General features: G+C 42.0%; 1 protein-coding gene across 10 annotated transcripts in view; it reads right to left on the reverse strand.

Moving 5' to 3' along the window:
* The window catches only part of tnikb (TRAF2 and NCK interacting kinase b), a 68226-nt gene extending 60744 nt beyond the window's left edge, over positions 1-7482 (reverse strand). For 6 of the 10 annotated variants that reach the window (XM_067578737.1, XM_067578740.1, XM_067578739.1 and 3 more), the window contains exons 1-2: positions 6906-7482; positions 468-533 (exon numbers count right to left, since the gene is read on the reverse strand). In XM_067578737.1, coding sequence (XP_067434838.1) covers positions 468-533; positions 6906-7013 — 174 coding nt within the window. In that variant the 5' untranslated portion in view covers positions 7014-7482. The remainder of the gene's footprint in view (positions 1-467; positions 534-6905) is intronic. The other 4 variants (XM_067578744.1, XM_067578741.1, XM_067578742.1 and 1 more) reach the window with 1 other exon arrangement.
* Between the last annotated feature and the right edge of the window lie 6114 nt (positions 7483-13596).

Genomic DNA, 13596 nt, shown 5'->3' on the forward strand with positions numbered 1-13596 from the left:
GTAATTTTTTTTGTGTCATAATACCAGTCTGACTTCTTTCTAACTAAACACCTCCAGATTATTTTTCATTTTCTAACTTGTTGTCTTCAGCCACAACCAACGCTGACTCATGTGACATCACTTGAGGAAACTTATCAGATTTCACAGAGCAGCTTCATCTGGAAACACAAAAGGCTTTTTACTCATTTTTAGGTGGGAAATCAGCAGAGTTCACCTTGAAGTGATTTATTTATGGGTTAAGTAATAAAAGGTAAAAAGTGGGATTATTTAAAGCCTTTTGTGCAGGTTTACAGTGTTATTAAAGAGTTATCAATGTGAAAACACCCATTAAATGTATCCAAAGTCCATTAAAAGACCACTGACAAGTCAATATGACCATTACAGGTCCTCCATTATTGTTTTTGCTTTAATGGCACCAACACACACCTATATAAGTACTGTAGGAGTTGAGGATTATAAAGTCTTACCTTGTAGACCTGCCCATAGGTGCCATTACCAACCAGTTCAACCAGCTCAAAGATACCAGCTGGGTCCTGAGAGAGAAAGAGAGAGAGAGAGAGAGAGAGAGAGAGAGAGAGAGGGACACAAATGAGGAAGAGGAGGAAGAACAGGGAGAAGTTAGTCAGGAGAAACTACGTCTGACCACATTAAGGACATGAGATGAATGTAGGAATTCAAGGTGGAATTTGACCTTCACACTCACACAAACACAGTGAAAGGTTGAGTGAGCGCTGCATACCTGTGGTATTACCCTGCACAGAGCCTCACTATCACCACACTGTTATTATTCCTTCAATAGGTAACCTTCACACTTACAGAGTTTACAGACGTGCTAACGCAGATCAGTTTCAGTCGCTTTTTCTCTTGTTTAACCGCTTTTCTACTACCCTTTGTAAATCAGTGAAATCTCTCTTTTACATGCATTTAAGTAATCAGACTACAGTTTGCTTCCTGCAGTAATCTGATTTCTTACACGTTATGTAAACAAGAAACCTGATTTCTCCTGGAGAAATATAGTTAGAGTCTAAATGAGTTTATTTCCATCGGTAACCTGTGTGAAATTGTGTCTTTAAAGGTCTCGAAACAGAAATGTCAAGCACATAAATCCACAACTTGTCATTTTTAATCTTCGGTTTTACACACAAACAAGACAGACACTAGCTGTAGCTAAGCTAAGCTAAGCTAAGCTAAGCTAATCGCTTGCTAACTATAGCTTCATATTTAGCTTACAGACATGAGAGTCGTCTCAAACTTTTCATTTAACTCTCGGCAGGAAAGTGAATGGGTGCATTTCCCAAAATATCAAATTATTCCTTTAAATAAACAACTTTAAAACTTTTAACATCTCAAGTGAACCCCACAACATGCTGTTTATATTGCAGGACTGGATTTTTTGTCATTTGAGTTACCTAATGAAGGTCTAAGGACTGAAACGTGTCTTTAATAACATTTATTGCAAATAAAAGGACAGTGTGAAGGATTCTCTCTTGGACATTTCCTCCTGCGTACCCGTCTACAAGACACTGAAGGTGTATATGAGTCTTTATCATTTGTGTTATGTAGAAGTGATTTTGAATGAGGTTTTACTTCTGGAACTGAACCTGGAAGTTCCTGTTTCACTTTAGTCCTAAATAAAGAGCAAGAGATACATGAATAATAGTTTAACATAGAAATGTCTAATAATTTATTAAGACGTTTCCTGGAAATAACTGCAATTTGGTATGAAGGCAAAATAGAAATATCCTTGAAAGAATGTGAAAGACCTGCAAGCAAACGTTAATTCATCTTTCATTTATCACTGGACCTTTAATTCTTTATATATATTGAGTCTGTGTGTTGTGTTTGGTGTTAAAATATACAATATATGACCCAGAGGATGACCACTGATAGTGACCAAAGAAACCCCCGAACAGGATAACTGTGGACGCACACACACACACACACACACACACAAAGACACACCCCAGCAAAACACACACACAGCTACACACAGACACACAGCAGATAATCTTATCTTCAGGCTGATTAAAATTCAATAAACCTCCCAAAACACAGATCTCGATCTTTACGCATACCTGTGTGTGTTTGGTATTAGTGTGTGTGCCTGTGTGTGTGTGCATGTGTGTGTGTGTGTGTGTGTGTATGTGTGTGTGTGTCAGCGTACAGTAGGCCACAGGAGAGCGTTGAGACTATTACAGTGAGGCCTCCTGAAGGGGATTAGCTTAAAAAGCAGCATTCCTTTCTACTCAAGGTCAAACAGAAGCACATCTAATCCTGGAGGACCGAGCCTATTCACACACACACACACACACACACACACACACACACACACAAACACACCTGTACACGCCTGTTACAGCAGTCACATACAGTCGGACCACACACATAAGAAAAACATCAGCCGAGTAGAAAGACGGAAGAAGAGAATTGATGAATATTAAACCGAGACCCACTTGCGACTTACTAGCGGCTAGGTGGCTAGTGAGATTTCCCATTGACACACAGAACACAGATTTAACAATGTGTTGTGTTTTAAAAGTTTGTTATATTATCCATTGTGTCAAATCTTCACCTTAAAAGTAACTAAAGCTGTCAAATAAATGTAGTGGAGTAGAAAGAACAATATTTCCCTCTGAAATGTAGTCGGAGCTCTGACTTCAAGAGACGCTCCATCAAACTTTTTCAAGTTGGAGGTCAAAATTTTGGAGTTGTCTGGAACCAAGCGGCAACCTCCGAGGCTGATAAATGAAGCCAACGTGGAAGTGCCAAAAACTGCAGTTCCTTGAATGGCCACTTGAGGCTCCAAAAACGAGTCAATCCCCACAGACCCCACCATGTTAAAATGCCCAACTTTACAGCAGAAATAAACATTTACAGCCTGGTACAAAAACCGGTTTTGGTCCCTATAGGACGTGGCTGCTTTAAGTGACGGGTCACTAGCCGCTAGGTGGCTTGTTTCAGACACCAGGCTTCATTCTGCCCACCTCAGCTCCACCTCTTTGCCCATTTTGAATTTGGCGGGAATGAGGCAGAGTCAGGCACTGCCAAGATGGCGACGGCCGGAGTCGCTCACTTTGAGCTTCAAAACCGCTCTTCAGAAACCAACAGGTGACGTCACGGTGGCTACGTCTATATTCTTTACAGTCTATGTCTGGAAACACTGCAGAAGTGTAAATGAAGAACCTTTTTTTCTGGTAATCAACAGAGATACCAGTTCTACTATAAATCAATGGTTCCCAACAGTTTTAGCTTGTGACTCTTTAGAACAAAGCAGCGTCTCTGATCTGTCTCCCATCTCAGTCTCATAAATCGTGTAGCAGAGATGTTTATTAGCCATGCTATCAGTAGCATCGCTCTAAGGATGGCAGTGTTGTGCTGTGTCTCAAATCGCATACTTCTGTACTTACACTTAACATTTTGACTGCATAAGTGCGTTCACACTGTGAGGGACCACTTTTAAAACTGGAAATGGCGGCCAGGTACGTTGTAAGTTATTCATGTGTTTTTTAGCACTAAGCACCACTATACTGTTGTCGGATATAAGCCATCAGTATGTTTTTTGGGTTGATTTAGCAGTCTGTAATGATTTGGTAGCGCAAACGATAACGCGAATGCTAACGCTAGCTAATGCTAATTTGTGATCGTCATTTCCAGTAAGTGCACAGCGGCTGTGTTTGATTTGAGACGACACTACCCTGTCAAAATTTGTGCACTACACCAGTAAGTATATAGTGTACACAGTGTACTACATGAAAGTGTACTAACAGAAGAATGTGATTTGAGACACAGCTTTGGTCTGTTGGTCCATTATTTTGGTCCAGACTGAAATATACAACTACTGGATGAATTATCTTGAGATTTTGTACAAACATTCATGGTTCCTACTGACTCTGGGGGTCGTTTGACTTTTCCTCTACTGCCACTATGAGGTTGATATTTTAGTTTTTTTGTGAAATATCTCAATAACTCTTTAATAGATTACCATGAAATCTATTCACGGTGTCCAAACGATGTATCCTAATGACTCTAGTGCCACCAGAAGGTCAGAGTAGTTTGTATGCAGTAAATCATAATTAGGTGTTCAAATAACGCCTGTTATTTGGATAAAAAAAGTTGCACAGACCTTGTTGGAGACGCTGGCTGAGGAGACATCAGCTGTTCATGTCAGCTGATCAGACCAACCAGCTATGTGAAAGCTGTAATGAGCCATTTGGCATCGTAGCACATTGCAGTAAACTAGATCGATATCGGAATATCATATCAATAAATTAGCTCTCTACTGGATTACTGTTTTGTAAAATGGCAGCAATTAGTGAAAAAAATGATGCTGTGTGGCAGAAAAACTGCTGTTTTACCATCAGTGAGTTCTGTGACATTTTATAATTTAAACCTCCCCTTCAGGCATGTGTGTAAATATTTAGTTGTTACTCAGAGTTATGTTGTAATTTATCTCCATGGTGCAACCGCTTTCTGATCCGTGCAGCTCTTTGGTAATTTACCGCTGGCTCTAAAGTCTCTGTAGCGTTTTGATATATTGACGACGCCATAGCACAGATTCACTGTAAACACTGAGATTTACACTATATTCTGTGAGTAATAATGGTGGTGTGGTGATGCGTTTGGGAAGAAGAGAGTGGTAGGGTGGAGGGGTGATATGCTGCCCCCTGTATGTTTGGATAAAAGTGGCAATTCTTACATATTGAACCTTTAATATCCAGTATGAACAGGAGGAATGATTACAGCGAGGAAAACCTCTTTCACTGTTCATGTGGACACCTGTGAACACGTTTCACTACAAGGTGGTGCAAAGACGCAGAAAATTCAAAAACAACATTTGACTGTGTGATTACGTGTCAGTGAGTGTTATCTAGTAATACTATACAACATCATGGCAGTAATGGACCTGGCTTAGATGTCACGTTGGATAAGATTCACTAGCTGTGATGTTATGATATATAATTTCAAATAAATGGTTTCCCTGATTCCTGAGACAAGAAAGTTTTATTCAGCGGAACATGACGGCTTATACGAATTTGAAACATGGTAAAACAGTCGTGATAATGACTAAATTATTTGTTCATTCTTCTTCTTCATCTCAGCAGGTGAAGCTGTAACCGTAACTGATGGATAAAAGAAGAAATAGACACTCAGGTTGGAAATACAACTGAGCTTTCCTTTTAGGAGAGCATTAAAAAGCGCTCCTTCCCCTCCTGAATGAACTGCATTCCGTCTGAAAAATGGAAAAGGACGTGACCTCTGTGTAGCTACATCTCCGTAAAGACTCTTAACAGCTATTAGCACCGTCCCCGTCCAGCGCTATAAGAGGAATCTCAGTCTCTGACACAAATCAGAGCCAACAGTCGACGTGAACCTGAGGAGGACGCGAGACACGGAGAAGGTGAGGAGGTGACTAAGGGAGGTGACGACGGGTCAGACTACGGGAGGAGACGATGTGAGGAGATCATTTTGGGACGTGACGCGGAACAGGAAGTGTGTGTATATGTGTGTGTGTGTGTGTGTGTGTGTGTGTGTGTGGTTGCGACAGGCTTTGCGTCACGCTGAAATGTTTCCCCCCAGCCCTCTCTGCTCCGTCCTGGGTGACCTAATTTCTAGTCGTTTTGCCACTGAGGAGAGGAGGAGAAGGCAAGGATTTATCAGTTTTACAAGAACATTCACATCCAGCTATTCTGTCTTCACATCTTTCTGTCTTTCTTTGTCCCCCTCTGTGTGTGTGAGAGTGTGTGTGTGTGTGTGTGTGTGTGTGTGTGTGTGTGTGTATCTCTGACACACACACACACACACATCCAGTCCCACCCGGTCGATCATGTCCAGACTTGATTGTTGCTCTGCAGGTACAAGTGTGTTGCGTAAGCAGCAGGCAAAATGAGAAGAAAGAAGAGCTGTGCAGAATACCTCTCTCTCTCTCTCTCTCTCTCACACACACACACACACACACACACACACACACAGTCATATGACATCTGTAGTTCATCTTCTACTGTTCATGCACACATGATATCAAAATAAATTGTAAGTTTAAAGGCCTATTTCTCTGAATGTGTCATCAGTGTGCTTATCTCTCTCTCTCTTACACACACTCATACACACGTGCACACACGAACACACACACATTCCTTTGCTGTCTCTTTCTGTACACCTCCAATTCACGTGTGCACGCGCGCAGACCCACAAACAGCCACTGATGCAATGCTGCTGTCGCCACAACATCACGAAATGGCGGAACTCGCTCCTGTTGCGGTTATCATCGCTATTATTCACGGTGTATGTGTGTGAGTGTGCGCGCGCGTGCGTGCGTGTCTGCGTGCATCTGCATCCTGCCGTGCAGCCTCTGTATCTGTGTGTGTGTGTGTGTGTGTGTGTGTGTGTGTGTGTGCTGTGAATCTGTCAGTGAGCAGGCAGCTTAACATCTGCCCCACATAGTACAGACAGAGCGGCCTCTATTATGCCGTCTGGCGCACGCGCACGAGGGTGTGTGCACGCGCACAGCAGCAGCTCAGGGCCTCATTACATCACGTCCCAATTGTTAAGAAAAAAACATCAACAACAAATAACAACAGGAGTGTCGGTGCGATCACACACTCTTATCATCCGGCCTGATTTCCTCAATCACTGGCTGCCGTGCACGGCAATACACACACACATATACACACACACATAGGCTACAGTACACGCACGCGCACGCACACCACCGGGCGGCCAGCAAAACCAGATGAAGGCGCAGGGAGACGCATCCTTGCGCGGTGCTTGGAAAGTAAAAGCAGCGAGGAAGGATGGCGAGGAGAGGAGGGGAGAGGGTGGACAGGTGCTTAAAAGCCTCACACACGCACGCGCACACACAGACAGATAGACACCACATGCACGTGCACAAAGAGGGAGACATTTACCCGTAGTGCAGACAGGTCTATCTCATCCAGACTCCGCGCAGGGGAGTCGCTCGCCATGGTTCTCTCGGTAGATACGGGACTCAAGATGGAAGCTTCCTCAACGACCATCGACCGAGAGGTGCAGAGCGGCGGGGATGAACACACACACACACTCCTCTAAAATAAATAAATCCCCCCACCCGCCCCAAAATAATCCCCGAAATATCCTTGTGCAGGCGATGCTTTCCCGAAAGGAGAAACGGCCGCTCCAGGAGGGAGAGAAGACGGAGGAGGAGCGCAGGGAGGGAGGCGATGTGCGCGGTGATCCAGGTGCTACATGCTGCTCGGCGGCGGCGCGGTGAATCCGGTGCTACATGCCTCCACCTCGACCTCCAATCTGGACAGGAGAGGAGAGAGGAGATAGGACCGAGGAGGAGGAGGGGGAGAGGGGGGGGGGGGGGAGAGAGAGAGAGAGAGATAGAGAGACACACACGCGCGCGCGCGCACAGAGACACGGACAGAAGAGGCAGGAGCGCACAGCAGCCGATGCGCACTGAGGGCGAACACACTCCGTCCGTCTGTGTGGCGAAACAGCAGCGCGCTTCCCGGGAGTGGCCTGTAAGGAGGAGGCTGCGCTACAGACAGAGACGCCCACAATGTCTCACACACACACGCACGCACACACACACACACACACACACACACACACACACACATATCTCCATAGACTGTGTGATGGAGAAAGAGGCAGATTTGCACAGCTGTCTGTTCTTGTATGGCAGCTTATTAAGGACAAAACTTGTAATCGATCATTCTGAGCTGCAGGTGACTTTCCCCCTCAAGCATTGACTACCAGTAGCCTGCACACACCAGGAGGGCAGCGACCACCCTGCCCTCTGTGCTCTGACTGCCAAAATGGCCTTTAAAAAACCCACATGGGACATTTTCTTGCTTCATTAATGTCTTGATGTCACATCAGAAGGACACTTCAGCAGTAACATTAGTGGCCTCTGCTCTGCTCAGACCGAGATCCCTTCAAATGAACACAAACCCGAACAGAAGAGGCAACTAAGTGCACTTACTCAAGCACTTAAGTGCAATTTTGAGGCAACTTTACTTGAGGATTTCCATTTTATGCCACTTTATACTCCATTACATTTATTCAGCAGCTACAATAACACATTTATGATTATGATTTTACATTAATGAATCAAAAAATTGATATTTCCTAGTATCCAAGTGTCCCAGCACCACTCACATTACCTGCAGAGGCAAGACGAACAGAACAAAAGGAAAATAATTGTATTATATTCACATTATATCAAACATAACGTAAATTAAACATACAGCACTCATAAGCTGATGGTAAACATCCAATAATTACTGAGCTGTGTCAAACACCTTGTGTGTAAACATGAGTAACATTTTCAGGAAAAGCTTAACGTTAAGATCAAGATAAAAATGGACTGTAGAAAATAAAAAGCATTTCATTCTCAAGCTCATCCACGATCATACATCATATCATCACATCATGTCATAATCATAACAAAAAAAACACATGATAAGCTTATATAATACAACGAATGTTAAAGATTAAACTAGTGGTCTTTATACATCTTATGTCTGGTTGTCAGCAGTTCCACCACACAAACATTTCGCCTCTAAACATTTCACACATTTCATATAAATAACTGTTAAAGGTGCAGCGTGCAGGTGCATTAGTGGCATCTAGTGGTGAGGCTGCAGACACCCCTCCTCTTCCCCTTCAAAGCTTGTAGGAGGCTGCGAAACTCACGAAAAACGTGAAAGGCCGTCTCTAGAGCCAGTGTTTGGTTTGTCCGTTCTGGGCTACCGTAGAAACATGGCGGTACAACATGGCGGAGTCTGTGGCGAGGACCCGCTCCCTCTGTAGATATAAAGAGCTCATTCTAAGCTAAAGAAAACACAACGATTCCTATTTTCAGGTGATTATACACTAATTAAAACATATTTCTGCCGAGTCTGTTCCTAGATGTCACTAAATTCTACACACTGGTCCTTTAAAAGCACAAAGACGTGAAGTTATCCAACATTTTTTTGTCTTTCTTCCCCCTTCAATCATCTCACAACCCTTCAGATTTATCCGCTGACCTTTTGTTAACTGTATATGAAGTAGTTCAAACCAGCAGTAACTTGCTGCTTACACACTGATGCTTCAGTATTAATAATCTAATGATGTCATATATAATAATATATCAGTAACAGGAGCCATTTTCCTGCAGTACGAGTCCTTAAAAACACTTTTATTTAATTAGGATTATAAATGCAGGACTTTAACTCGTCAAGGATCTGACCTTTTCCACCTCTAACAACCACACTGACGAGGCTCCTCTTTTTTATTCCCACCTCTGCCTCTTATGTCACTTTTTGAACACAGGAACATTTTTTTTTTCCAGGAACATTTTCAGGAATCACACCTGTGTCTCAACCTATATAACTCCTCCACCCTCGGCTGCAGTGAGCTCAGCGTCTCACATGTGCAGCTTTCAGAGCGTGCAGGGACAGATTTATGTAACGTTTGAAGGCTCGGTCGAGGTTTCACACGCCTGACTGTCACCGCTCTCTGCGGCTGATGACAGATTCTCACCGCCTGAGATAGTCTGAAGACGCCTGTCAGCAGCTTCTGACTCACCTGCAGGACACGCCCGTCATCTGCTCTTACAACCAAAACCTTTCAACACAGACGAGAAGCTGCTGATGTGTTTTTAAAGCTGTTTAATAAAAGGTGGATTACTAACCGGGCAAAGCAAACAACTGCCTCATGTTTGCACCTTGATTAGCAGCACTGAAGATCAGTCTGAACTCTTGCAGGTCCTCCATCCTCCAGCTTGGGGTCCTGGTCTTGAAGAGGGTCTCTGTCTCAAAATCCAGTTGGAGGACTTTACATGTGTCGTGTTTCATCAAAGTGCACAAAGGAAACTGAGGCACAGGTTGTATTATTCCATCATAGGAGGACTGTAAGGCTGCAAACAATTATTATTTTCATTATTAACAGTTTTTTTCTTTAATAGTTGATTCTTCAGTGTATAAAATTGATAGATACAAGGAGAACCTCTATACTTTTATTTGTACCGTTTCGACCGCCTTTAATCTGTAAAGTATAAATAAAAGTCAAAGGAGCTCTGACTGGTATATTCCTGTGTGTTTTGTGGATGTGCACACAGCTTCTCTGTTATAAAATGTCAGAAAATAGTAAAAAAAAAAAATGTCAATCATTATTCCCTGAAGCCCAAGTTAACATTCAGATGACTTGTTTTGTCAGAAACACAAAGATGTTGAGTTTATATCATGGAAAACTGGAAAACCTGCAAGTATTCATGTTTGAGAAGCTGCTACCAGAGAATTTTTGGCATTTTTTTTGCTTTAAAAAATGACTAAAACGATTAAACCAATTATCAAAATTGTTGCCAAATTATTTTCTGTCAACCAATCATTTCAGCTCCATGTGTAGTGGGGATCAATAGTAATACATATCTCAATGATCCTGATCCTGTTTTAAACTGTGTCTGTAGTCAGTTTAACACACAGCTGGGTCAGTTTCACCAGTTATTCAATGAACCATCAGCCCTGTTGCTATGGTTACCTGCAATTTAATATACCTTGAGCACCAATTTAATGAACACCTGTCAGTCAATCAGATGTGAGTATTTTCCAAGTAAAAAATAAACCTTCATCACATCAGGAGACTGATTTTTACAGGAACGAGTCGAGTCCTCGTGTTAAATTTTACAGACTATTATGTTGAAGAAAGTTGTGCACGTGGCAATTAGCATAATTAAATTCTGTGGGTGTTTTCATCTCTTATTATATGGAGTCATGTGTCTGTTTCTAGCTGCACCTGAGTGATTAATGTCATGTCAAGTCAGGTGTTTCCTACACACACACACACACCCACAAACAAACCAAACCACCTTTTCAAACTGCTCACAAGTGTTTAAGAGACGCTGACAGATTGACAAAAGTGTGTTCGTGATGCTTTCAAAGAATAAATACTTACAAGTGGTGAAAGTGATAAGAAGACATGTTGGATTAAATCACATTTGTTCATATTATTGTCTCCATTTTTCTGAGAATCGTATCAAGAAATCATTCATCAGCAACTATTGTGATAATAGTTTCAGTCTTTTTGTTTAAGCTAATTGTAACTATGTGTTTCTGATGATCCAACACACAAAGAAGCATAAGTTGAATACGGCTTTATTTCCTGTCACATGCAAATATAATGAACAACAAGCCGACTTGAGCTGGGATCTTTTATACCTTTCCACTTCTTCAACATAGGTTTTCCATTATCAGTGGACTTCTCCTTTGTATGATGAGTTATGATATGGACCTGTCAATAAAGTGTTTTTGTGTTGCTTTGCTGTGTTTTTTCTCCCTCTGTTTGTCTCCCTGGGTACCCCCATAAAACAGACTGTCACTTTGAAACCCAGAGGTGGGTGGGACTGGACAGAAACAGAGCTCATCAAGCAAAGGAGAGACACCTGGGGTTGATTAGCACAGAGGGACACCTGTGAAGGGATAAAGGAGTGCTGGAGGACGCCTGTAGAGGGCCGGAGAGCTTTTTGGATACAAAGAGGGCTGAAACAGTGGGCAGTAGCAACCAACATGGTGGAGGAACCACTGTTAGCGTGACGACTCGAGTGACGATCCCTGGCCAAGACGCTACTGCTGTGACCAGGAAGGGGGAAGGCAACAGCGGATGGCGGAGGGGTGTGGTTGCGATCACCCCCTCTCTGAGATAAGTACCGCTCCCCCACTGGCCCTCCTGTGTTTACCTGCAAGCACACAATAGTCCTTTCTGCTGCCATTTTTACTGACTATACTCTCTAGTATTTTATTGAACTGTTGTCTTTAGTCCATAGCAACATTTTATTATTCATTAGCTCAGCTGCCATATATATATATATATATATATACATTTGAGACATCTTGGTGTCGTTCCTATCAAGCGGTGAAGGTGAATTTACACCTGAGGGCCCCACACTAGACGTTGCTCCAGTTCGTCTTATTAACACATGAACACGGTGCCTCAACTAAAGGTTTCTTACATTCCTTAAGATGCATGCAACACAAAGAAAATACCTAATATCACCTAAAATGGCAAAACTTTTGATGATTTCAGCTTCTCAAAGGTAAGAATTTGATGCTTTTCTTTGTCCTACATGATGGTGAACGTAATATCTTTGGGTTTTGTACTGTTGACTTTTGAAGGCATCTTCTTGAATTTTTCTGAGGTTTTATCAAGAAAATAATTGTAAGATCAGTCAAGCCTTAATAATGGAAGAGATGAAATCCAAATCCATAAATTCAATTCTACAGAAAAGTATGTGGACAGCACTGCCATTGGTATTAATCTGCTGCTATAATGGCCTCCACTCTTCTGGTTTCCAGCAGATATTGGGAACTGGCTGCAGGGATTTGCTCCCATCAGTCCAGCACTGATGTTGGGTGATCAGGTCTGACTCACAGTTCGACCTAAAGGTGCTGGATCAGTCAAGTTCTTCCACAACAAACTGGAAGTAAACGTTTCTTTATGGAGCTGGATTTGTGCGTGTACACACTGTCATGTTGAAATGTAAAAAAAACACATTTACACATTTTTCAGACCCATATATACATACAAAACAATAGTGAGCAAAATAACGAGCGGTTACTCGCAAAAAGTCATGAGCGATTAAATGCACAGATAAAAGGAATAGATACATTATTTCTCCCCCAGTGTCTCTATAGTGATACTCTTATCCACTGACACTACACTCGTATATGGATATATTTAGCATGTTTCAACAGTGCGTTTGACTCCTCTTGAATGGACGGAGCAACACTCATATCTCTCCATTTACAGAAAATCAGCTTCAAAAGCTCTAACAGGCCACTTACTGTGTTACTGATTAGATAAGGTCAGAAAAGGGCCAAATACAAAACCACACTGTTGTCTAAAGTCTCATCTTATGCTGTAACATTAAGATTTATTTTCATTGAGCCCAAAACAGGAAAGACAAACGCAGACGAAGAGTACAGTTAAAGCTGTAAGACTGAGTTTAAAGGACGAGTTCACAATTTATTCAAGTGTGTCTTAAAACATCAGTCAGGAGCCCACATGAACATTAAACCTGTTTTTCTTGCTGTAATCATTCCTCCTGTTCATACTGACCATTAGAAGATCCCTTCATAATGCACTTACAATGGAATTGATGGGGGACAAAATCCACAGTCCTCCTTCTGTGCAAAAATGTATTTAAAAGTTTGTCTGAAGCTAATATGAAGCTTCAGCATCCAAATGAGTCAAATCAAGTAGATATCTTTCAACGTTACAGTCTTTTTAGTGTTGCATTGCAGCAAAAGTTGTTCATGTTCAACTTTGACAAAATGACGCAGTGCTAAACTCAGTCTATATGTGACATAATGCTAACATGCTATCCTTAGTCATGTAAGTAAATGCTGATGCTGATGCTAAATGCTGATGTAAGTAAACATACTTACATCAGCATGCAAGCTAAATGTTAGCATCATGTTTCCATGCAAACTCTATGCATGTTAAGGATGACATGATAAATGTAATGAAAAAATATAAATAAATGAACACTGTACACATATAAACAAAACAAAAAGCTAACATGCTAAATGAATTCTAAATGTTAGCATGTTAACATAACTATGCTGGCAATAA

Source organism: Thunnus thynnus, chromosome 21, assembly GCF_963924715.1.
Source record: "Thunnus thynnus chromosome 21, fThuThy2.1, whole genome shotgun sequence".
Lineage (NCBI taxonomy): Eukaryota > Metazoa > Chordata > Actinopteri > Scombriformes > Scombridae > Thunnus > Thunnus thynnus.